The following is a 26964-nucleotide window of genomic DNA, read 5'->3' as shown; positions in this document are numbered from 1 at the left end:
TTCTAGGTCAACAGGGTCTCTAGGTCGACATGTTCTTGGTCGACAGGTGAAAAGGTCGACATGAGTTTTTCACGATTTTTTCTTTTTTTTAACCTTTTCATACTTAACAATCCACGTGGACTACAATTGGGAACGGTAACCTGTGCAGAGCACATCGATGCACCTGCGAGGGGACACAGTGCACTAATTGGGGTTCCCGGTCACTGTACGGAGAAAAAGACAACAAAAAAACATAAAAAACTCATGTCGACCTTTTGACCTGTCAACCTAAAGACCCTGTCGACTTAGTTACTGTTGACCAATAGTGGTCGACCTAGCTACTATCTACCATCCATACCACACCCCTTATATTCATCCAGCAGTATCACTGGTTTAGAACTAGAGATGGCTATCATAACAAACACAATGGGTGGTATTCAAATGATATATCACATCCAATCTCCTTTCTAAAGTGATCCCCGTTATCACTCATATTGCACCCATAGTAATCAGGTTTAGCTGCGTAAAGGGTTGGGTGCCCTCGATAGCCCGGAGGTAGTGAGCTGAAATGATAATACCACCCCCGTCAGCAGAAGCAGAACTGGTGTGGAAAAGGGTGAAAAGAATTGAATACCGCCCATATCTCACTAATTGAATAACAGATTTTATACATTTATAGAAAGGGATCTGAAGGATTAACCAACATTAAGGTGCGCAAAAGTAAAATTGTCTGTACAACCGTATAAGAAATGTAATTAAAAGTATTATAGTATTGCATAAGAAACATTTTATAGCAACAACACATTTACATTTTATCTAAAAAAAAAATATACAATAAAAATATTATGCTCTGGATGGAGTAGATTTAAAGCCCTTATTTGGCTCTCGGTCCGTTTTGCTAAGAAGTCTGTATTAAGTGATCCAAGTATTAAAGTGCTGTTAAGCAATCATCACAGCGGTGCGTGCACAATGGAGAGCGCAATTGGTTGTAAGTTCATGCGCTTTGCTCAACCCTGATACCGTCAGCACATGAGCACAACCAGAGAGGCGGGGAAAAGGCGCTGCAGATTTTGGGGGGATAAATTACACACCTAGAGGAATATATGCTCACCTTGCGTTTCTTCAGTATAGCTTGTAATACTTGTTTATCAATCAATAAAGTTCCCGCTGATGGGTTATTATTCTGACAGTCTCCTATTTTTTTAATAGTTACCATCAACGGAAGAGTGCGAGGATGGGACGGTTCTAGAGCACGTACATCTCGTGGGTATGTACCTCTGTATGATAGAACATTGTAGGGGAAACTCCGTTTCCTGCACTTCCATCCATCTGAGTTACAGACCATTTCCCGTACCTCCATCCCACAAGCTGTAAGATAGAACACTGGGAGGCACAGAACATTTCCTGTACCTCCATCTTTATTATAGAACATTGGGAGGCACATACCGTTTCCTATACCTCCATCTTTGTGATAGAACACTGGGAGGCACACAACGTTTCCTGTATCTCTTCTGTGTGATAGAACATTAAGAGGCACACAACATTTCCTGTACCTCAGCTGTGTGATAGAACATTAAGAGGCACACAACATTTCCTGTACCTCAGCTGTGTGATAGAACATTGAGAGGCACACAACATTTCCTGTATCTCAGCTGTGTGATAGAACATTGAGGAAAAAATGTATAATGAGTTTATGCTAAAGTCCAGTTATCCAGGGACGTTTGTTAGGATAGTTGTGTGCTTGTGAATTTGCATTAGACTGGGGCTCTATGCATATAGTAATACTACTAAAGCATAATAAACTGTATATTTAGGCTCATTTGCGAATGTGCAGTACAAATGCTCCTTTGTGATCTGCACGTGTCAGCGCATTGGTTTGCGGGCCAAGGTGGTGGCGTCTATAAGATGCAAAGGATTGCACTGCTTCAGAAGTAGAGCTTGTAATACACTTGGTGGACAATTAAGTGCTCATGCATATATTAAGACGCTTTGGGAGGTTGCCTCAGAGTCTGCCGCCACCTTCTGACGGAAGGGCTCAGTGTCTGTCGCCACCTTCTGGTGGAAGGGCCTCCGTGTCTGCTGCCACCTTATGGTGGAAGGGCCTCCGTGTCTGCTGCCACCTTATGGTGGAAGGGCCTCCGTGTCTGCTGCCACCTTATGGTGGGAGGGTCTCCATGTCTGCCGCCACCTTCTGGCGGGAGGGCCTCAGAGTCTGGAGCCACCTTTTGGTGGGAGAGCCTCGGTGTCTGCCACCAGCACCTTTTGGTGGAAGAGCCTCAGTGTCTGCAGCCACCTTATGGTGGGAGGGTGTCTGTGTCTACCGCCACCTTCTGGTGGCAGGAAGAGTTGAACAGAACCTCTTATCACTTTGTCTCTGTTTTTTACAGGTATCCAGTCCCCCAACCAGGTGTCCCTCCTTGCTGAGCATGACCGCAGCTATCCTGTTATTGTGGAAGGTCCATTTCCTTTGTGGCTGAAGAAGACCTGTGTGTATTACTTCGTGCTGCGGGGTGACCCGGAGGCTAAAAAGAAGGTGGGTGAATAGTGCCCTCCGCATGCTCCCATGGCTTGCTAGTGTGTACAGAGCATGATTCGCCTTGTCTTTTCAGGAGGAGTTAGACCCTGAACGGTGTTTCTATTACCCCCTGCAGCTGGATCTAGATCTGGAGAGGGATCTTGGAGATGAGCACACCTTTAACGTGGATGAAGGTGAGAAGGATTAGCTGGTTGCTGTGTGCCTGCCTTGTAACATGAAGCAGTGGGGGCAGCCCTGTGGCGAGGTGTGCAAAGGGGGATCCGGTCTGAAGATCGACAGTGTCTAGGTCGACAATGTTTAGGTCGACCACTATAGGTCGACATGGATGGAAGGTCGACAGGGTTTCTAGGTCGACATGTGCTAGGTCGACAGGTCTAAAGGTCGTCATGAGTTTTTCACATTTTTTCTCTGACGTCCTAGTGGATGCTGGGACTCCGTCAGGACCATGGGGAATAGCGGCTCCGCAGGAGACAGGGCACAAAATTTAAAAGTTTGACCACTAGGTGGTGTGTACTGGCTCCTCCCCCCATGACCCTCCTCCAAGCCTCAGTTAGGTTTTTGTGCCCGTCCGAGCAGGGTGCAATCTAGGTGGCTCTCCTAAAGAGCTGCTTAGAAAAAGTTTGTTAGGTTTTTTATTTTCAGTGAGTCCTGCTGGCAACAGGCTCACTGCAACGAGGGACTTAGGGGAGAAGAAGTGAACTCACCTGCGTGCAGGATGGATTGGCTTCTTAGGCTACTGGACACTAGCTCCAGAGGGACGATCACAGGTACAGCCTGGATGGGTCACCGGAGCCGCGCCGCCGACCCCCTTGCAGATGCCGAATAGAGAAGAGGTCCAGAAACCGGCGGCAGAAGACGTCTCAGTCTTCATGAGGTAGCGCACAGCACTGCAGCTGTGCGCCATTGCTCTCCGCACACTTTACACCAGCGGTCACTGAGGGTGCAGGGCGCTGAGGGGGGCGCCCTGGGCAGCAATGTAATATACCTATTCTGGCTAAAATATATCACATATAGCCCCTGGGGCTATATGGATGTATTTAACCCCTGCCAGGTTCCAAAAAAAACGGGAGAAGAAGCCCGCCGAAAAGGGGGCGGGGCCTATTCTCCTCAGCACACAGCGCCATTTTCCTGCCCAGCTCCGCTGCGAGGAAGGCTCCCAGGACTCTCCCCTGCACTGCACTACAGAAACAGGGTAAAAACAGAGAGGGGGGGCACTTATTGGCGATATTTATAATATTTGAGCTGCTATAAAGGGAACACACTTATTAAGGTTGTCCCTATATATATTTATAGCGCTTGGGTGTGTGCTGGCAAACTCTCCCTCTGTCTCCCCAAAGGGCTAGTGGGGTCCTGTCTTCTATCAGAGCATTCCCTGTGTGTCTGCTGTGTGTCGGTACGTGTGTGTCGACATGTATGAGGACGATGTTGGCGTGGAGGCGGAGCAATTGCCTGTAATGGTGATGTCACCCCCTAGGGAGTCGACACCAGAATGGATGGCTTTGTTTATGGAATTACGGGATAGTGTCAGCACGCTACAAAAGTCGGTTGACGACATGAGACAGCCGGCAAACCAGTTAGTACCTGTCCAGGCGTCTCAGACACCGTCAGGGGCTGTAAAACGCCCTTTACCTCAGTCGGTCGACACAGACCCAGACACTGACACTGAATCCAGTGTCGACGGTGAAGAAACAAACGTATTTTCCAGTAGGGCCACACGTTATATGATCACGGCAATGAAGGAGGCTTTGCATATCTCTGATACTGCAAGTATCACAAAAAGGGGTATTATGTGGGGTGTGAAAAAACTACCGATAGTTTTTCCTGAATCAGAGGAACTGAATGAAGTGTGTGATGAAGCGTGGGTTACCCCAGATAGAAAACTGCTAATTTCAAAGAAGTTATTGGCATTATACCCTTTCCCGCCAGAGGTTAGGGCGCGCTGGGAAACACCTCCTAGGGTGGATAAGGCGCTCACACGCTTATCAAAGCAAGTGGCGTTACCGTCTCCTGATACGGCCGCCCTCAAGGATCCAGCTGATAGGAGGCTGGAGAATACATTAAAAAGTATATACACACATACGGGTGTTATACTGAGACCAGCAATCGCCTCAGCCTGGATGTGCAGTGCTGGCGTGGCTTGGTCGGAGTCACTGTCTGAAAATATTGATACCCTGGATAGGGACAGTATTTTACTGACTATAGAGCAGTTAAAGGATGCATTTCTTTATATGCGAGATGCACAGAGAGATATTTGCACTCTGGCATCAAGAGTAAGTGCGATGTCCATATCTGCCAGAAGAAGTTTATGGACGCGCCAGTGGTCAGGTGATGCGGATTCCAAACGACATATGGAAGTATTGCCGTATAAGGGGGAGGAATTATTTGGGGTCGGTCTATCGGATCTGGTGGACACGGCAACGGCCGGAAAATCCACCTTTTTACCCCAGGTCACCTCCCAGCAGAAAAAGCCGCAGGCTTTTCAGCCGCAGTCCTTTCGTTCCTATAAGAACAAACGAGCAAAAGGACATTCCTATTTGCCACGAGGCAAAGGAAAGGGTAAGAGACTGCAACAAGCAGCTCCTTCCCAGGAGCAGAAGCCCTCCCCGGCTTCTACAAAGGCGTCAGCATGACGCTGGGACCTTACAAGCAGACTCAGGGGCGGTGGGGGGTCGCCTCAAACATTTCAGCGCACAGTGGGCTCACTCGCAGGTGGACCCCTGGATCCTGCAGGTAGTATCTCAGGGTTACAGGTTGGAATTCGAGAAGTCCCCTCCTCGCCGTTTCCTAAAGTCTGCTTTGCCAACGTCTCCCTCCGACAGGGCGACGGTATTGGAGGCCATTCACAAGCTGTATTCTCAGCAGGTGATAGTCAAGGTACCCCTCCTACAACAGGGACAGGGGTATTACTCCACGCTATTTGTGGTACCGAAGCCGGACGGCTCGGTAAGACCGATTCTAAAGAGAAGGCGTCTTAATTATCCCTTACTTGGACGATCTCCTGATAAGGGCAAGATCCAGAGAACAGCTGGAGGTCGGAGTAGCACTAACCCAAGTAGTGCTCCAACAACACGGGTGGATTCTGAATTTTCCAAAATCCCAACTGATCCCGACGACACGTCGGTTGTTCCTAGGGATGATTCTGGACACTGTTCAGAAAAAGGTATTTCTTCCGGAGGAGAAAGCCAGGGAGTTATCCGATCTAGTCAGGAACCTCCTAAAACCAGGAAAAGTATCTGTGCATCAATGCACAAGAGTCCTGGGAAAAATGGTAGCTTCTTACGAAGCGATTCCATTCGGCAGATTCCATGCACGAACTTTTCAGTGGGATCTGCTGGACAAATGGTCCGGATCGCATCTGCAGATGCATCAGCGGATAAAATTGTCCACAAGGACAAGAGTGTCTCTGCTATGGTGGTTGCAGAGTGCTCATCTGTTAGAGGGCCGCAGATTCGGCATACAGAACTGGGTCCTAGTGACCACGGATGCCAGCCTGAGAGGCTGGGGAGCGGTCACACAGGGAAGAAACTTCCAGGGCGTGTGGTCAAGCCTGGAGACGTCTCTTCACATAAATATACTGGAGCTAAGAGCAATCTACAATGCTCTAAGCCTGGCAAAACCTCTGCTTCAGGGTCAGCCGGTGTTGATTCAGTCGGACAACATCACGGCAGTCGCCCACGTAAACAGACAGGGCGGCACAAGAAGCAGGAGGGCAATGGCAGAAGCTGCAAGGATTCTCCGCTGGGCAGAAAATCATGTGTTAGCACTGTCAGCTGTGTTCATCCCGGGAGTGGACAACTGGGAAGCAGACTTCCTCAGCAGACACGATCTGCACCCGGGAGAGTGGGGACTTCATCCAGAAGTCTTCCACATGATTGTGGTCCATTGGGAAAGACCAATGGTGGACATGATGGCGTCCCGCCTCAACAAAAAACTGGACAGGTATTGCGCCAGGTCAAGAGACCCTCAGGCAATAGCTGTAGACGCTCTGGTAACACCATGAGTGTACCAGTCAGTGTATGTGTTTCCTCCTCTGCCTCTCATACCAAAAGTAATGAGAATTATACGGCAAAGGGGAGTAAGAACGATACTCGTGGCTCCGGATTGGCCAAGAAGAACTTGGTACCCGGAACTTCAGGAGATGCTCACGGAAGATCCGTGGCCTCTACCTCTAAGACGGGACCTGCTTCAGCAGGGACCGTGTCTATTCCAAGACTTACCGCGGCTGCGTTTGACGGCATGGCGGTTGAACGCCGAATCCTAATGGAAAAAGGCATTCGGGAAGAGGTCATCCCTACCCTGGTAAAAGCCAGGAAGGAGGTGACTGCACAACATTATCACCGCATTTGGAGAAAATATGTTGCGTGGTGTGAGGCCAGGAAGGCCCCGACGGAGGAATTTCAACTGGGTCGATTCCTACATTTCCTGCAAACAGGATTGTCTATGGGCCTCAAATTAGGGTCCATTAAGGTTCAAATTTCGGCCCTGTCGATTTTCTTCCAGAAAGAATTGGCTTCAGTTCCTGAAGTCCAGACTTTTGTAAAAGGAGTACTACATATACAGCCCCCGGTTGTGCCCCCAGTGGCACCGTGGGATCTTAATGTAGTTTTGGATTTTCTCAAATCCCATTGGTTTGAGCCACTCAAATCGGTGGATTTGAAATATCTTACATGGAAAGTAACCATGCTACTGGCCCTGGCTTCAGCCAGGAGAGTGTCAGAATTGGCGGTTTTATCGTATAAAAGCCCATATCTGATTTTCCATTCGGACAGGGCAGAACTGCGGACGCGTCCTCACTTTCTGCCTAAGGTGGTTTCAGCGTTTCACCTGAACCAGCCTATTGTGGTGCCTGCGGCTACTAGCGATTTGGAGGATTCCAAGTTGCTGGACGTTGTCAGAGCATTGAAAATATATATTTCAAGGACGGCTGGAGTCAGAAAATCTGACTCGCTGTTTATACTGTATGCACCCAACAAGCTGGGTGCTCCTGCTTCTAAGCAGACGATTGCTCGTTGGATTTGTAGCACTATTCAACTTGCACATTCTGTGGCAGGCCTGCCACAGCCTAAATCTGTCAAGGCCCATTCCACAAGGAAGGTGGGCTCATCTTGGGCGGCTGCCCGAGGGGTCTCGGCATTACAACTCTGCCGAGCAGCTACGTGGTCAGGGGAGAACACGTTTGTAAAATTCTACAAATTTGATACCCTGGCTAAGGAGGACCTGGAGTTCTCTCATTCGGTGCTGCAGAGTCATCCGCACTCTCCCGCCCATTTGGGAGCTTTGGTATAATCCCCATGGTCCTGACGGAGTCCCAGCATCCACTAGGACGTCAGAGAAAATAAGATTTTACTTACCGATAAATCTATTTCTCGTAGTCCGTAGTGGATGCTGGGCGCCCATCCCAAGTGCGGATTGTCTGCAATACTTGTACATAGTTATTGTTACAAAAAAATCGGGTTGTTATTGTTGTGAGCCGTCTGTTCAGAGGCTCCTACGTTTGTCATACTGTTAACTGGGTTCAGATCACAAGTTGTACGGTGTGATTGGTGTGGCTGGTATGAGTCTTACCCGGGATTCAAAATCCTTCCTTATTGTGTACGCTCGTCCGGGCACAGTATCCTAACTGAGGCTTGGAGGAGGGTCATAGGGGGAGGAGCCAGTACACACCACCTAGTGGTCAAACTTTTAAATTTTGTGCCCTGTCTCCTGCGGAGCCGCTATTCCCCATGGTCCTGACGGAGTCCCAGCATCCACTACGGACTACGAGAAATAGATTTATCGGTAAGTAAAATCTTATTTCTCTATCGTCCTAAGTGGATGCTGGGGTTCCTGAAAGGACCATGGGGAATAGCGGCTCCGCAGGAGACAGGGCACAAAAAAGTAAAGCTTTTACCAGATCAGGTGGTGTGCACTGGCTCCTCCCCCTATGACCCTCCTCCAGACTCCAGTTAGATTTTGTGCCCGAACGAGAAGGGTGCAATCTAGGTGGCTCTCCTAAAGAGCTGCTTAGAGAAAGTTTAGCTTAGGTTTTTTACTTTACAGTGAGTCCTGCTGGCAACAGGATCACTGCAACGAGGGACTTAGGGGAGAAGTAGTGAACTCACCTGCGTGCAGAGTGGATTTGCTGCTTGGCTACTGGACACTAGCTCCAGAGGGACGATCACAGGTACAGCCTGGATGGTCACCGGAGCCGCGCCGCCGGCCCCCTTGCAGACGCTGAAGAGAGAAGAGGTCCAAAATCGGCGGCTGAAGACTCCTGAGTCTTCATAAAGGTAGCGCACAGCACTGCAGCTGTGCGCCATTTTCCTCTCAGCACACTTCACACAACAGTCACTGAGGGTGCAGAGCGCTGGGGGGGGCGCTCTGAGAGGCAAATAAAAACCTTATTAGAGGCAAAAAATACCTCACATATAGCCCACAGAGGCTATATGGAGATATTTAACCCCTGCCTAACTTCAAAAATAGCGGGAGACGAGGCCGCCGAAAAAGGGGCGGGGCCTATCTCCTCAGCACACAGCGCCATTTTCTCTCACAGAAAAGCTGGAGAGAAGGCTCCCAGGCTCTCCCCTGCACTGCACTACAGAAACAGGGTTAAAACAGAGAGGGGGGGCACTGATTTTGGCGATATTGTATATATATAAAAGATGCTATAAGGGAGAAACACTTATATAAGGTTGTCCCTATATAATTATAGCGTTTTTGGTGTGTGCTGGCAGACTCTCCCTCTGTCTCCCCAAAGGGCTAGTGGGTCCTGTCCTCTGTCAGAGCATTCCCGGTGTGTGTGCTGTGTGTCGGTACGTGTGTGTCGACATGTATGAGGACGATGTTGGTGAGGAGGCGGAGAAATTGCCTGTAATGGTGATGTCACTCTCTAGGGAGTCGACACCGGAATGGATGGCTTATTTAGAGAATTACGTGAGAATGTCAACACGCTGCAAGGTCGGTTGACGACATGAGACGGCCGACAATCTATTAGGACCGGTCCAGGCGTCTCAGAAACACCGTCAGGGGTTTTAAAAACGCCCATTTACCTCAGTCGGTCGACACAGACACAGACACGGACACTGAATACAGTGTCGACGGTGAATAAACAAACGTATTTCTCATTAGGGCCACACGTTAAGGGCAATGAAGGAGGTGTTACGTGTTTCTGATACTACAAGTACCACAAGAAAGGGTATTATGTGGGAGTGAAAAAACTACCTGTAGTTTTTCCTGAATCAGATAAAATAAAATGAAGTGTGTGATGATGCGTAGGGTTACCCCGATAGCAAATATTGGCGTTATACCCTTTCCCGCCAGAAATTAGGGTACGTTGGGAAACACCCCTTAGGGTGATAAGGCGCTCACACGCTTATCAAGTGGCGTTACCGTCTCCAGATACGGCCGCCCTCAAGGAGCCAGCTGATAGGAAGCTGGAAAAATATCCTAAAAAGTATATACACACATACGGTGGTTATACTGCGACCAGCGATCGCCATCAGCCTGGAGATGCAGTGCTGGGTTGGCTTGGTCGGATTCCCTGACTGAAAATATTTTATTCATGTAGAGCATTTAATAGGATGCATTCTATATATATGTATGTGAGATGCACAGAGGGATATTTGCTCTCTGGCATCAAGATAAGTGCGTTGTCCATATCTCCCAGAAGATGTCAGGGACACGACAGTGGTCAGGTGATACAGATCCCATACGGCAGATGGAAGTATTGCTGTATAAAGGGAAGGAGTTATTTGGGGGTCGGTCCATCGGACCTGGGGACCACAGCAACAGCTGGGAAATCCAACCTTTTTTACCCCAAGTTACATCTCAGCTAAAAAAGACACCGTCTTTTCAGCCTCAATCTTTCCTTTCCCATGAGGGCATGCAGGCAAAACGCCAGTCATATCTGCCCAGACATAGAGGTAAGGGAAGTAGACTGCAGCAGGCAGCCCTTTCCCAGGAAAAGAAGCCCTCCACCGCGTCTGCCAAGTCCTCAGCATGACGCTGGGGCCGTGCAAGCGGACTCAAGGTGGGGGGGTAGTCTCAAGAGTCTCAGGGCGCAGTGGGATCACTCGCAAGTTGACCCCTAGATCGTACGAGTATTATCCCAGGGGTAAAGATTGGAGAGTCGAGACATCTTCTCCTCGCAGCTTCCTGAAGTCTGCTTTACCAACGGCTCCCTCCGACAGGGAGGCAGCATTGGAAACAATTCACAAGCTGTATATCCAGCAGGTGATAATCAAAGTACCCCTCCTACGACAAGGAAAAGGGTATTATTTTTCCACACTATATTGTGGTACTGAAGCCAGACGGCTTGGTGACACATAGTCTAAATCTAAAATGTTTTGAACACTTACATAAAAGGTTCAAATCGAGATAAAGTCACTCAGAGCAGTGATAGCGAACCGGAAAAAAGGGGACTATATGGTGTCCCTGGACATCAAGGATTACCTCCATGTCCAAAATTTGTCCTTCTCATCAAGGGTACCTCTGGTTCGTGGTACAGAACTGTCAATATCAGTTTCAGACGATGCCGTTTGAATTATCCACGGCACCCCGGGCCTTTTTACCAAGGTAATGGCCGAAAAGATGTTTCTTCAAAGAAAAAAGGCATCTAAATTATCCCTTACTTGCACGACCTAAAAAGGGCAAGTTCCAGAGAACAGTTGGAGGTCGGAAGAGCACTATCTAAAGTAGTTCTTCGACGGCACGACTGGATTCTAAATATTCCAAGAATCGCAGCTGTTTTCCGACGATACGTCTGCTGTTCCTAGGGATGATTCTGGACACGGTTCAGAAAAAGGTTTTTCTTCCCGAGGAAAAAGCCAAGGAGTTATCCGACCTGTCAGGAACCTCCTAAAACCAGGAAAGGTGTCTGTACATCAATGCACAAGAGTCCTGGGAAAAATGGTGGCTTTTTACGAAGCAATTCCATTCGGCAGATTCCATGCAAGAATTTTCCAAAGGGATCTGTTGGACAAATGGTCAGGGTCGCATCCTCAGATGCACCTGCGAATAACCCTGTCGCCAAGGACAAGGGTATATCTTCTGTGGTGGTTGCAAAAGGCTCATCTATTGGAGGGCCGCAGATTCGGCATACAGGATTTGATCCTGGTGACCACGGACGCCAGCCTGAGAGGTTGGGGAGCAGTCACACAAGGAAGAAACTTCCAGGGGGTATGGACGAACCTGGAAAAGTCTATTCACATAAACATTCTGGTACTAAGAGCAATCTAAAATGCTCTAAGCCAGGCGGAACCACTCCTGCAAGGAAAACCGGTGTTGATTCAGTCGGACAACATCACGGCGGTCGCCCATGTAAACAGACAGGGCGGCACAAGAAGCAGGAGTGCAATGGCAGAAGCTGCCAAGATTCTTCGCTGGGCGGAGAATCACGTAATAGCACTGTCAGCAGTGTTCTTCCCGGGCGTGGACAACTGGGAAGCAGACTTCCTCAGCAGACACGATATACACCCGGGAGAGGGGGGTCTTCATCCAGAAGTCTTCCACATGCTAATAAACTGTTGGGAAAGACCAATGGTAGACATGATGGCGTCTCGCCTCAACAAGAAACTGGACAAGTATTGCGCCAGGTCAAGAGATCCACAGGCAATAGCTGTGGACGCACTGGTAACACCTTGGGTGTACAAATCAGTATATGTGTTTCCTCCTCTGCCTCTCATACCAAAGGTATTGAAGATTATACGGTGAGGAGGAGTAAGAAATACTAGTGGCTCCGGATTGGCCAAGAAGGACTTGGTACCCGGAACTTCAAGAGTTGGTCACGGACGACCCGTGCCCTCTACTTCTGAGAAGGGACCTGCTACAACAGGGTCCCTGTCTCTTTCAAGACTTACCGCGGCTGCGTTTGACGGCATGGCGGTTGAACGCCAGATCCTAAAAGGGAAAGGCATTCCAGAAGAAGTCATTCCTACCTTGATTAAGGCAAGGAAGGAAGTCACCGCGAAACATTATCACCGCATTTGGCGAAAATATGTCGCGTGGTGCGAGGATCGGAGTGTTCCGACGGAGGAATTTCAACTGGGTCGTTTCCTACATTTCCTACAATCAGGATTGTCTAGGGGTCTCAAATTGAGATCTATTAAGGTTCAAATTTCGGCCCTGTCAATATTCTTCCAAAAAGAATTGGCCTCAGTTCCTGAGGTACAGACTTTTGTTAAAGGAGTACTGCATATACAGCCTCCTGTGGTGCCTCCGGTGGCACCGTGGGATCTAAATGTAGTTTTAGATTTCCTCAAATCCCATTGGTTTGAACCATTGAAAAAGGTGGATTTTAAATATCTCACATGGAAAGTGACTATGTTACTGGCCCTGGCTTCCGCCAGGAGAGTATCTGAATTGGCGGCTTTATCTTATAAAAGTCCTTATCTAATCTTCCATTCGGATAGGGCAGAACTGAGGACTCGTCCGCATTTTCTCCCTAAGGTGGTATCAGCGTTTCACCTGAACCAACCTATTGTGGTGCCTGCGGCCACTGGCGACTTGGAGGACTCCAAGTTGTTGGACGTTGTCAGAGCCTTAAAAATATACATTTCAAGGACGGCTGAAGTCAGAAAATCTGACTCGCTGTTGATACTATATGCACCCAACAAGTTGGGTGCCCCTGCTTCTAAGCAGACGATTGCTCGTTGGATTTGTAACACAATTCAACTTGCTCATTCTGTGGCAGGCCTGCCACAGCCTAAATCTGTTAAGGCCCATTCCACAAGGAAGGTGGGCTCATCTTGGGCGGCTGCCCGAGGGGTCTCGGCATTACAATTCTGCCGAGCAGCTACGTGGTCGGGGGAAAACACGTTTGTAAAATTCTACAAATTTGATACCCTGGCAAAAGAGGACTTGGAATTCTCTCATTCGGTGCTGCAGAGTCATCCGCACTCTCCCGCCCGTTTGGGAGCTTTGGTATAATCCCCATGGTCCTTTCAGGAACCCCAGCATCCACTTAGGACGATAGAGAAAATAAGAATTTACTTACCGATAATTCTATTTCTCGGAGTCCGTAGTGGATGCTGGGCGCCCATCCCAAGTGCGGATTATCTGCAATACTGTACATAGTTATTGTTAACAAATTCGGGTTATATTGTTAAGGAGCCATCTTTAAGAGGCTCTTTCTGTTATCATACTGTTAACTGGGTTTAGATCACAAGTTGTACGGTGTGATTGGTGTGGCTGGTATGAGTCTTACCCGGGATTCAAATTGCCTCCCTTATTGTGTACGCTCGTCCGGGCACAGTACCTAACTGGAGTCTGGAGGAGGGTCATAGGGGGAGGAGCCAGTGCACACCACCTGATCTGGTAAAAGCTTTACTTTTTTGTGCCCTGTCTCCTGCGGAGCCGCTATTCCCCATGGTCCTTTCAGGAACCCCAGCATCCACTACGGACTCCGAGAAATAGAATTATCGGTAAGTAAATTCTTATTTTTTTCTTTTTTTGAATTTTTTCATACTTAACGATTCACGTGGACTACGATTGGAACGGTAATCTGTGCCGAGCGAAGCGGTAGCGGAGCGAAGGCACCATGCCCGAAGCATGGCGAGCGAAGCGAGCCATGCGAGGGGACGCGGTGCACTAATTTGGGTTCCCGGTCACTCTACGAAGAAAACAACACAAATAAAAATAAAAATCCTCATGTCGACCTAGCACATGTCGACCTAGAAACCCTGTCGACCTAGTGACTGTCGACCTAAACATTGTCGACCTAGACACTGTCGATTTGATGAACCACACCCGTGCAAAGGAACGGGTTAAAGTAGAACTAAACCTAAACCACTCATTGCAAAACTGCATTTAAGGGTTATTACTTCATACGTGTAATAAATGCATGTCTTACAAGCATATGGGCAGACTGTCTGGATTTCGATGGTGCTGTCCTAAATAATTATTTTAAAAAAGGGGTGAACTTACACTGAGAAGGGCAGTGTCTCACCCCAAAGTGCGTGATTTGGGGCAGATCAGGGCTGTGAGTGGGATTATTTTGTCCTGGTTTTGCATGTATAAATGTGGGGAGGTATGTGCAAGGAATTGTGTGAATTTTACTAACATATGGAAGCTGCCACAATGATGTCACAAAGTGGGCGGGGCTGCTCTGGCGTTTGTTACTAAAGGAACTTCTGTGATACATTTTTTGCTGTATATACATGGTAACAGGGCAGCTTTAGCACTGATTGCAGTGCATGAGGCATTGCATTTAAGTGGTACATGGGAGAATGCTACTGATTTCTATTATCAGCTGTGTTAGGGTAATTCTGACTTTAGAGCAAAGCTAAAAAAAAGAGGCGGTAAGTTTGCACCTGGGCAAACCATGTTGCAGTGTGGTGTGTGTGTGTGTAGGGGATGGTGGGGGGAGACAGATGTCAAGAGAGATATGGATGTGAGAGTGGCGTGTCCTAACTCAAATATAAATTGCAGTTAGGACAAGCGCTCCATGCAAAAGCAGCCAAGGGGCGATGGACTTTCACATAAGTATGGCACTGTGTAGAAAACAACCAAGTCATTTTATATTGTTGGGGCGGATGATCCTTAAAGAAATCAGGCTGCCACAAAAACAGAGCCCGATTTGAAATATGCCACAAAGAGAGCCCTATCGTGACCCTGTCCCTGCACTCATTATGGCTACGGCACATACATTGGCGGCCTGAAGCAGCGCAGTGGCCGGGCCAGGAGGCGTGGCTGTCATAGGCTTTGTCTGTAGTTCACACCAATTTAGGCCCTTGTGTAGTCTCCGCTTGAGTGATGGTCTGGTATCGTCAGTACAGCATCATATGGTAATCCAAGATATGCTATCGGGCTCTATGGTGTAAAATGGAGTAAGGGGATGATAATATCCCATATGGAACGGTATACCGATTGACAGTACTTTATTCATCTGCAACCAGAGCAGTTAAGATCTCTGCCACTAGGGGAAGCTCAGGAGACCTGTAATACACATGAGCTTTGTGATGTCACCTTATAGGAAACAAGGTTATATAATCCAACCACCGCCCTGTATCCTATGTATAATTAACATTTAATAAAATAATTACATGAACATAACAGGAATCTGCCCTTCACTGTACTCACCCAGCTGGCAAATAAAGGAAAATACCAGAGGTTTTTTTTTTTTTAACATTCATTTTGTTTATTCTTATGGGTGAAACCCCTTTTTGCAAGGGGCAGAGACATGGGATGCCATGTACTAAGCTTCACAGCGCCCAGAGTGCCCTAACAGTAGTGGTCACATTATCTTCTGCACACTCATCAGCCTGTACAGGATTAAGTAACCTGATGGGACAGCAGCCACTTAGGGGTCAATCCAATTAGCTGCGAAGTGCCGTTGCAACGGCGTTTAAACGCCAGCAACGGAACCCAATCTCGCACCCTTCACTGTTTCGAATCAGGCCCAATTTGCACGAAATTGCTCGGACCTCTATGGGGTGGCGAGCAGTTTTGTGCGAATTCCACCCACCCTAAAGTACGCCCCTGCCGCCATGATTCGCAGCTGCAATAATATCGCAGCTATTTGGATTGACCCCATAGAGTGGGTTACACAGGACACGTGAGGAATCGTGGGCATGCTCTGCTAGGATGGCGTTAGTTCCTCAAATAAGAGAATGAATTGGAAAAACAAACAAAAAATATATCATTTTCAAAATTGATTACGGGAAATGTAATTTTGTTTTTCCCTATCCCATTATACATTTCATCTTCTATAATTAATCCTCCTCTTCTTTTTTTTCTTTCCTATATAAGCAGCTGGTAGAGGAGGGGCTGTTCCCTTGTATGATGTAGTAATGACATCACTAGAGCGCTCTGCACACAACCAATCGGTGACCAGGAGAACTTGCCTCCTCTACCCACTGTGCAGGGATGGGAGGGATGCGCCTCACAACACTGGCCTGGCAGAGGACATACTGTTCGCTTGTATTGGCTCTGCATTGCGGTACCCTGACCGTCCAGACCAGTCGCTAGTGTACAACAGGGCCTAAGACTCATCTGGCCGACACAGCTTAACAGTCCATTCACTTTTGTAGTGAACAAGCTAGTAGAGTTCACAATCCAAAGTAAAGGATTTTTTCTTAAGCGCTCTGAACGATCACAGCTGTACTTCCAAAGAAGCTGATCAGCCAGAAACTTTATGCACACAAAACTGGAACCTTTGAGAACGGCGCTGTGAAATATTTCAATCAGCTTTACTAGAAAAGACCAACATAAACAGGTAGAATAACCATGTCTGTATCCTTATTCTGGAAAACAAATCCATATGTCCAAAAGGTTAAAAATGTATTAAAAAATCCAAACATAAAAACAAAAACATGAAGCGCTTAAACCGGTTTCAGGTATTCCCCTTCCCGACAGAAGGGGAATACCGAGCATAGCAACTCTAGCGCCCTGGAGGTCCGGTGAGAAATAATCCCATAAAATACCAAACTGTATAACCCATATAAGTCTACCTGAAACCGGTTTAAGTGCTTCATGTTTTTATTTTTTATGTTTGGATTTTTTCATACATTTTTAATACATTTTCTCTAACGTCCTAGTGGATGCTGGGGACTCCGTCAGGACCATGGGGAATAGCGGCTCCGCAGGAGACAGGGCACAAAAAGTAAGCTTTTAGGATCACATGGTGTGTACTGGCTCCTCCCCCTATGACCCTCCTCCAAGCCTCAGTTAGGTTTTTGTGCCCGTCCGAGCAGGGTGCAATCTAGGTGGCTCTCATAAAGAGCTGCTTAGAAAAAGTTTTTTAGGTTTCTTATTTTCAGTGAGTCCTGCTGGCAACAGGCTCACTGCAACGAGGGACTTAGGGGAGAAGAAGTGAACTCACCTGCGTGCAGGATGGATTGGCTTCTTAGGCTACTGGACACCATTAGCTCCAGAGGGATCGAACACAGGCCCAGCCATGGAGTCCGGTCCCGGAGCCGTGCCGCCGACCCCCCTTGCAGATGCCGAAGTTGAAGAGGTCCAGAGGTCCGGAAACAGGCGGCAGAAGACTTTCAGTCTTCATAAGGTAGCGCACAGCACTGCAGCTGTGCGCCATTGTTGTCGGCACACTTCACACCAGCGGTCACTGAGGGTGCAGGGCGCTGGGGGGGGCGCCCTGGGCAGCAATGTATAATACCTTTTTCTATGGCTAAAATACATCACATATAGCCCTTGAGGCTATATGGATGTATTTAACCCCTGCCATATATCGCAAACTCCGGGAGAAGAGCCCGCCGTTTTAGGGGGCGGGGCCTATTCTCCTCAGCACACAGCGCCATTTTCCTGCTCAGCTCCGCTGTGAGGAAGGCTCCCAGGACTCTCCCCTGCACTGCACTACAGAAACAGGGTAAAACAGAGAAGGGGGGCATATTTTGGCGATATTTTTATATATTAAGCGCATATAACAGAAACAACACCTTTTAGGGTTGTTTATATACATTTTTATAGCGCTTTGGTGTGGGCTGGCAAACTCTCCCTCTGTCTCCCCAAAGGGCTAGTGGGGTCCTGTCTTCGATAAGAGCATTCCGTGTGTGTCTGCTGTGTGTCGGTACGTGTGTGTCGACATGTATGAGGACGATGTTGGTGTGGAGGCGGAGCAATTGCCGGTAATGGTGATGTCACCCCCTAGGGAGTCGACACCGGAATGGATGGCTTTAATTATGGAATTACGTGATAATGTTAGCACGCTGCAAAAGTCAGTTGACGACATGAGACGGCCGGAAAACCAGTTAGTACCTGTCCAGGCGTCTCAGGCACCGTCAGGGGCTGTAAAACGTCCCTTACCTCAGTCAGTCGACACAGGTACCGACACAGATGAATCTAGTGTCGACGGTGAAGAAAGAAACGTATTTTCCAATAGGGCCACACGTTATATGATCACGGCAATGAAGGAGGCTTTGCATATCTCTGATACTGCAGGTACTTCAAAGGGGGGGTATTATGTGGGGTGTGAAAAAACTACCTGTAGCTTTTCCAGAATCAGAGGAATTGAATGACGTGTGTGATGAAGCGTGGGTTAACCCCGATAGAAAACTGCTAATTTCAAAGAAGTTATTGGCATTATACCCTTTCCCACCAGAGGTTAGGGCGCGTTGGGAAACATCCCCTAGGGTGGATAAGGCGCTCACACGCTTATCAAAACAAGTGGCGTTACCGTCTCCTGATACGGCCGCCCTCAAGGATCCAGCTGATAGGAGGCTGGAAACTACCCTGAAGAGTATATACACACATACTGGTGTTATACTGCGACCAGCAATAGCCTCAGCCTGGATGTGCAGTGCTGGGGTGGTGTGGTCGGATTCCCTGACTGAAAATATTGATACCCTGGATAGGGACAGTATTTTATTGACTATAGAGCAATTAAAGGATGCTTTTCTTTATATGCGAGATGCTCAGAGGGATATTTGCACTCTGGCATCGAGAGTAAGTGCGATGTCCATATCTGCCAGAAGAAGTTTATGGACGCGACAGTGGTCAGGTGATGCGGATTCCAAACGGCATATGGAAGTATTGCCGTATAAAGGAGAGGAATTATTTGGGGTCGGTCTATCGGATCTGGTGGCCACGGCAACAGCCGGAAAATCCACTTTTTTACCTCAGGTCACCTCCCAACAGAAAAAGACACCGTCTTTTCAGCCGCAGTCCTTTCGTTCCTATAAGAACAAGCGGGCAAAAGGACAGTCATATTTGCCCAGAGGCAAAGGAAGGGGTAAGAGGGTGCAGCAAGCAACTACTTCCCACGAACAGAAGCCCTCCCCGGCTTCTACAAAGCCCTCAGCATGACGCTGGGGCTGTGCAAGCGGACTCAGGGGCGGTGGGGGGTCGACTAAAGATTTTCAGCACACAGTGGGCGCGCTCACAGGTGGACCCTTGGATCCTGCAGGTAGTATCTCAGGGTTACAAGTTGGAATTCGAAAAGTCTCCCCCTCGCCGGTTCCTAAAGTCTGCTTTACCAACGTCTCCCTCAGAAAGGGCGACGGTATTGGAAGCCATTCACAAGCTGTATTCTCAGCAGGTGATAGTCAAGGTACCCCTCCTACAACAGGGAAAGGGGTATTATTCCACACTATTTGTGGTACCGAAGCCGGACGGTTCGGTAAGACCTATTCTAAATCTGAAATCCTTGAACCTGTACATACAGAAATTCAAGTTCAAGATGGAGTCACTCAGAGCAGTGATAGCGAATCTGGAAGAAGGGGACTTCATGGTGTCCCTGGACATAAAAGATGCTTATCTGCATGTCCCAATTTACCCTTCACACCAAGGGTATCTCAGGTTCGTGATACAAAACTGTCATTATCAGTTTCAAACGCTGCCGTTTGGTTTGTCCACGGCACCTCAGGTCTTTACCAAGGTAATGGCCGAAATGATGGTTCTTCTACGAAGAAAAGGCGTATTAATTATCCCTTACTTGGACGATCTCCTGATAAGGGCAAGGTCCAGGGAACAGCTGGAAGTCGGAGTAGCACTAACCCAAGTAGTGCTTCAACAACACGGGTGGATTCTGAATCTTCCAAAATCTCAATTGACCCCGACGACACGTCTGCTGTTCCTGGGAATGATTCTGGACACTGTTCAGAAAAAGGTGTTTCTCCCGGAGGAGAAAGCAAGGGAGTTATCCGAACTTGTCAGGAACCTCCTAAAACCAGGAAATGTGTCAGTACATCAATGCACAAGAGTCCTGGGAAAGATGGTGGCTTCTTACGAAGCAATTCCATTCGGCAGATTCCACGCACGAATATTTCAGTGGGATCTGCTGGACAAATGGTCCGGATCGCATCTGCACATGCATCAGCGGATAACACTGTCACCAAGAACAAGGGTGTCTCTTCTGTGGTGGTTACAGAGTGCCCATCTGTTAGAGGGCCGCAGATTCGGCATACAGGACTGGGTCCTGGTGACTACGGATGCCAGCCTACGAGGCTGGGGAGCAGTCACACAGGGAAGAAACTTCCAGGGCGTGTGGTCGAACCTGGAGACGTCTCTTCACATAAATATACTGGAGCTAAGAGCGATTTACAATGCTCTAAGCCTGGCAAAACCGCTGCTTCAGGGTCAGCCGGTGTTGATCCAGTCGGACAACATCACGGCAGTCGCCCACGTAAACAGACAGGGCGGCACGAGAAGCAGAAGAAGAGCAATGACAGAAGCTGCAAGGATTCTTCGCTGGGCGGAAAATCATGTCATAGCACTGTCAGCAGTGTTCATTCCGGGAGTGGACAACTGGGAAGCAGACTTCCTCAGCAGACACGACCTCCACCCGGGAGAGTGGGGACTTCATCCAGAAGTCTTCCACATGATTGTGAACCGTTGGGAAAAATCAAAGGTGGACATGATGGCGTCCCGCCTCAACAAGAAACTGGACAGATATTGCGCCAGGTCAAGAGACCCTCAGGCAATAGCTGTGGACGCTCTGGTAACACCGTGGGTGTACCAGTCCGTGTATGTGTTTCCTCCTCTGCCTCTCATACCAAAGGTACTGAGAATTATACGGCTACGGGGAGTAAGAACAATACTCGTGGCTCCGGATTGGCCGAGAAGGACTTGGTACCCGGAACTTCAAGAGATGCTCACGGAAGAGCCGTGGCCTCTACCGTTAAGAAGGGATCTGCTTCAGCAGGGACCTTGTATGTTCCAAGACTTACCGCGACTGCGTTTGACGGCATGGCGGTTGAACGCCGGATTCTAAAAGAAAAGGGCATTCCAGAGGAAGTTATTCCTACCTTGATTAAAGCCAGGAAGGAAGTGACCGCACAACATTATCACCGCATTTGGAGAAAATATGTTGCGTGGTGTGAGGCCAAGAAGGCCCCAACGGAGGAATTTCAATTGGGTCGATTCCTACATTTCCTGCAGGCAGGATTGTCTATGGGCCTCAAATTGGGGTCTATTAAGGTTCAAATTTCGGCCTTATCGATTTTCTTCCAGAAAGAATTGGCTTCAGTGCCTGAAGTACAAACCTTTGTCAAAGGTGTACTACATATACAGCCCCCGATTGTGCCTCCAGTGGCACCGTGGGATCTCAACGTAGTTTTGGATTTTCTCAAATCCCATTGGTTTGAGCCGCTCAAATCGGTAGATTTGAAGTATCTTACATGGAAAGTAACCATGCTACTGGCCCTGGCTTCAGCCAGGAGAGTATCAGAGTTGGCGGCTTTATCGTTCAAAAGCCCATATCTGATTTTCAATTCGGACAGGGCAGAACTGCGGACGCGTCCTCAGTTTCTGCCTAAGGTGGTTTCGGCTTTTCACTTAAACTAGCCTATTGTGGTGCCTGCGGCTACTAGCGACTTGGAGGACTCCAAGTTGCTGGACGTTGTCAGAGCATTGAAAATATATATTTCAAGGACGGCTGGAGTCAGAAAATCTGACTCGCTGTTTATCCTGTATGCACCCAACAAGAGGGGTGCTCCTGCGTCTAAGCAGACGATTGCTCGTTGGATCTGTAGCACAATCCAACTTGCACATTCTGTGGCAGGCCTGCCACAGCCTAAATCTGTAAATGCCCACTCCACAAGGAAGGTGGGCTCATCTTGGGCGGCTGCCCGAGGGGTCTCGGCATTACAACTTTGCCGAGCAGCTACGTGGTCAGGGGAGAACACGTTTGTAAAATTTTACAAATTTGATACTCTGGCTAAGGAGGACCTGGAGTTCTCTCATTCGGTGCTGCAGAGTCATCCGCACTCTCCCGCCCGTTTGGGAGCTTTGGTATAATCCCCATGGTCCTGACGGAGTCCCCAGCATCCACTAGGACGTTAGAGAAAATAAGAATTTACTTACCGATAATTCTATTTCTCATAGTCCGTAGTGGATGCTGGGCGCCCATCCCAAGTGCGGATTGTCTGCAATACTTGTACATAGTTATTGTTACAAAAATCGGGTTATTATTGTTGTGAGCCGTCTTTTCAGAGGCTTCTTCGTTGTTATCATACTGTTAACTGGGTTCAAATCACAAGTTGTACGGTGTGATTGGTGTGGCTGGTATGAGTCTTACCCGGGATTCAAGATCCTTCCTTATTGTGTACGCTCGTCCGGGCACAGTACCTAACTGAGGCTTGGAGGAGGATCATAGGGGGAGGAGCCAGTACACACCATGTGATCCTAAAAGCTTACTTTTTGTGCCCTGTCTCCTGCGGAGCCGCTATTCCCCATGGTCCTGACGGAGTCCCCAGCATCCACTACGGACTATGAGAAATAGAATTATCGGTAAGTAAATTCTTATTTTTTACCTTTTGGACATATGGATTTGTTTTTCCGGAATAAGGATACAGACATGGTTATTCTACCATGTTGGTCTTTTCAAGTAAAGCTGATTGAGAAGGCGCTGTGAATATTTCAAAGGTTCCTGTTTTGTGTGCATAAAGCTAGTAGAGTTGTCTGTATCCCTATGGTGAATAGAGCAGGAGAGATCTGTCTGATGTGAAAGGCTCATGTAGATACACGATGGAGACAGTTATTCCATATCAGATTTAAGACTATAGGGGTCATTCCGAGTTGATCGCTCGCTAGCTGTTTTTAGCAACCGTGCAAACGCATAGTCGCCGCCCACTGGGGAGTGTATTTTAGCCTTGCAAGTGTGCGATCGCCAGTGAAGCCGAGCTCTGCAAAAACATTTTGTGCAGTTTCTGAGTAGCTCTGAACCTACTCAGCCCTTGCGATCACTTCAGCCTGTCCGGGGCCGGAATTGACGTCAGACACCCGCCCTGCAAACGCTTGGACATGCCTGCGTTTTCCCAAACACTCCCAGAAAACGGTCAGTTGACACCCATAAACGCCTTCTTCCTGTCAATCTCCTTGCGATCGGCTGCGTGAATGGATTCTTCGTTAAATCCATCGCACAGCAACGATCCGCTTTGCACCCGTACGACGCGCCTGTGCATTGCGGTGCATACGCATGCGCAGTTCTGACCTGATCGCAATGACCCCTTATATTCAGTAGTTCTGTAACATTGTTAGCAAACAAAAATCCATATCTAATACCTCAGAGGATTTTCTATTCATTAGTTTTCTTAACAGAACGTTGCTGGAACTGGATTATTGCTAATTACATTAGCCCCCATGATCGGTCTGTTATATAAATGAGACGTTACACAAACACTAAATCTGATGTTACAGAAAGACTTCTGCAACAGACCTGTGGAGTGAACTAGTTATTCCATAGAACAGAGGGCAGGTACATTCATGGAGAATGTAACAGGTCATTATAATGTATATTTATTGCTTTTTATGGTTGTATGGTGTTTCCCATGACAATTTGAATTGTTTTTATAGAGGTCAGCAAACTGGCCACTAGGGGGCGCTTGTATACACTATGTTCAAAGCAGTTTTCTTATTTGTTATCTCGGTTTATACAAGCTTAATTTTGTGTATTGAAAATAATTGTGTCCATTGTTGTATCACAACTAAGTAATTTAATGTAAAAACACTGCAAATCACTTCCTTTTTGGGGTGTGTTTTGCAGCCATGCACCCAGATGGTCCCCTAGTGCATGCTCACTGAGCAAACGTTCTGTCAGATGCCAGCTTGTTACCACTTTATAGCCACCCCGTCAATCACACCAAACTTTCATCATTTCATCTGCTAATATACTGCTTGGTGCAGCCTCAGGTATGGCTGTGTTTATGGAAGTGACGGACAACTGTTGCGTCTTTCCCAACATGCACCTGGAGAACAAGATACACGTTCCCTTAAACTACAGGACATGACCTGGTACACGCCAGCTCTGAGTCGGTGTGGCTTTCAGGCAAATACAGGAACAGCCAGAACAATTGGGCTTTCTGCACCTATCAATCTCATTTCAGTAACCTTGCTGTAAGGAAATGGAATGTCTTGTAGTGATCCACAAAACTAGGCTCCAACTCTGTACTAGGCAGGGACCAGTCTCACCAGACTCCTCTCCCAATTTTATTGTGCAAATGCAGCCATTTGGCACAACTCTATACACTCTGATGAAAATATAGTACCACTGCCATAATAACCCATATACTTCACACACAGCCTCCACAGTCATTACACATATAGGGGGTCATTCCGAGTTGTTCGCTCGCTAGCAGTTTTTAGCAGCCGTACAAACGCTATGCCGCCTCCCAGGATTGCAGAGCGGTGGCAAACTTTTGTTGTGCAGTTTCAGAGTAGCTCAATACCTACTCAGCGCTTGCAATCACTTCAGACCATTCAGTTCCTGTTTTGACGTCACGAACACGCCCTGCGTTCGCCCAGCCACGCCAGCATTTTTCTGAACACTCCCTGAAAACGGTCAGTTGACACCAAGAAGCGCACTCTTCCTGTCAATCACTCTGCTGTCAGCAGTGTGACTGAAATGCTTCGCTAGACCCTGTGTGATACTACATCGGCCGTTGTAATAGTACGTTGTGCGTGCGCATTGCGCCGCATCCGCAGAAGTGCTGTTTTTTTGCCTGATCGCTGCACAGCGAACGGATGCAGCTAGCGATCAACTCGGAATGACCCCCATAGTTCACACCCAGCCTCAATGGTCATAAACCATATGGTTTGCATTGAGCCTCTATGGTCATAATCCATATACTTCACGCTCAGCATCCACAGTCATAATATATGTACTTTGACCTCAGCCTCCACTGACATAGCCCTTGGAATAGAATAGTATCACTGCAAAGATTTTAAAGGTTGTTTTTTTTTTCCAAAATGAAACTTTATCAGTCAACAAGAAGTCTGTTCAAAATGAAATCAGTTGCAGCACGACTCTGTGGCAGGGCATGCTAGGATATGTGGTTCCACAACAGCTGGAGGCCTGCAAGTTTGACACCCCTACTGTACAGTCTCTGCATGAAATCCATTTGGGGTGTCTGGAAAGTGTGGTGATGTTGGTGCATGTGAGTACTCACTGGTTGAGCACAGTGAGAGGGTATCTGGGGATGAGGTCAGGTGTTCTGGACTCTTTGAATGGTTAATTGATTGTCGCTGCATTTGTACCCTAAATCTGGCTCACGTTCCCGCCATTTTTCTTTCTGTTCCCATGTGCGCAGTGGAGGAAGGTCCAGTCTACGCCATGTGCATGACCGGTTCTGGAAATGAGAAATCACTGTTGAAGTGGATTCAAGGGCTTGAAGAGACTAACCCAATACTTGCCCAACTACCTGTCCTTTTCCGCTTGACCTCGGGTCTGCAGGAAGTCAGCACAGTCACCAAACAAGAGGACAAGTCGCAACAGAAGGAGGAGGAGGAGTCCGGACAACCAGAGCACCGGCAAATGGAACAGTAACTGACTGTGCAGAATTGCAGCCCCAGCTATAAAGACTGAGCACCATTGTAATAACCAGGTTTTTGGTAAATTACAGTGAATTATGTTTTTCATGTGCAGTAAATGAGAATTGTTGTCCAGAAATGTTTTTCCCCCTATGGGTGGTTCACCAGCTAATGTTCAGACAGCCCAGCCCCCCCTCCCCCCCTCCCCATGTAATGCTCGGACATGGCCCCTCTCCAGGTAATACTCAGACAGGGCCCCCTCAGGTAATGCTCGGACAGGGCAGCCCTCCAGGTAAAGCTCAGTCAGGGCACCCCACCAGGTAGCGTTCGGATTGGGCCCCCACCAGGGAATGCTCAACAGGGCTCCTCATGCATCTAACATTCAGACAGGGCCCCCTCCGGGTACTGACTAGTCAGGGCCTCCCTGTGGGTAATACTCAGACAGGGCCTTCTCCCAGGTAACACTGAGACAATCACCCCCTCTCCTCCTTACAGGGCCTGTGAAGTGGTTAGGTTTGGTCAGTGTCACTGCCCACTCATTGCCGGTAGATGTGGATGGTTTCCATGAAAGCTACTTGGTACAACTGTGATACAGCATTGTAAGCAGCATAGAAAAAAGGTACCAGTACATCCAACCAGGCGCATCTCATGGGGAATTTCTTAGAGTCAGGAATATACTGAACTCTATAATCCTGTCCTATGGGGGCTTCAATTTTTTTGTCCCCGAATCAAAAAGACAAGGAAAAGTGCATATAGTGAAGTACTGTATAGGCAATAAAAACAAACATTTATTCTGATATGCTCATTAAAACACAGAAGCCTCAGATTAAAAACATCGGTGGATTCAAAAAATCAGTCACTGACAAAAGGACACATGTGTAAAATGAATGGATACAAGCAGCAATGTGTGGCCACAGGCAGTCTGTTTATACAGGGTGTCCAATGTATATAATTACCGGAGGGATGGTATTTGTAAGCGTGTAGAAACAAATCTCCAATGGCAACCGCAGCGCCTTCTCCCCCTCTCGTCCGGTATGTGATCAAAGGTTCCCCCTGTGTTCCTGGGGTGGATATAGCCTTTTTAACGCGTTTCGACCCTTTGCATCGGGTCTTTGTCAGGGCATCCGATATTAGTTTGGTGTCCTCGTCCTCTTTTTAAATGGTGAACATCCAATCGCAGTGTTGAAAGTGCAGATGACGTTAATCAGTTCGGGAACTACATTTCCCAGGTGCCTCCCCGGTTCGGCACGTCATTTCCGCTCCAACGGCTT

The 26964-nt window shown here is 48.0% G+C and overlaps 1 protein-coding gene across 5 annotated transcripts in view; it reads left to right on the top strand.

Moving 5' to 3' along the window:
- The window catches only part of ECSIT (ECSIT signaling integrator), a 31478-nt gene extending 5646 nt beyond the window's left edge, over window positions 1–25832 (top strand). For 4 of the 5 annotated variants that reach the window (XM_063931237.1, XM_063931234.1, XM_063931235.1 and 1 more), the window contains exons 5-8: window positions 1189–1246; window positions 2367–2512; window positions 2589–2688; window positions 25474–25832. In XM_063931237.1, coding sequence (XP_063787307.1) covers window positions 1189–1246; window positions 2367–2512; window positions 2589–2688; window positions 25474–25709 — 540 coding nt within the window. In that variant the 3' untranslated portion in view covers window positions 25710–25832. The remainder of the gene's footprint in view (window positions 1–1188; window positions 1247–2366; window positions 2513–2588; window positions 2689–25473) is intronic. The other variant, XM_063931238.1, reaches the window with a different exon arrangement.
- The last annotated feature ends 1132 nt before the right edge of the window (window positions 25833–26964 follow it).

The sequence above is a fragment of the Pseudophryne corroboree genome, chromosome 6 (genome assembly GCF_028390025.1).
Source record: "Pseudophryne corroboree isolate aPseCor3 chromosome 6, aPseCor3.hap2, whole genome shotgun sequence".
Taxonomy (NCBI): Eukaryota; Metazoa; Chordata; class Amphibia; order Anura; family Myobatrachidae; genus Pseudophryne; species Pseudophryne corroboree.
Note: the sequence above shows the minus strand (reverse complement) of the source record. Positions and strands in the feature narration are given on the sequence as shown.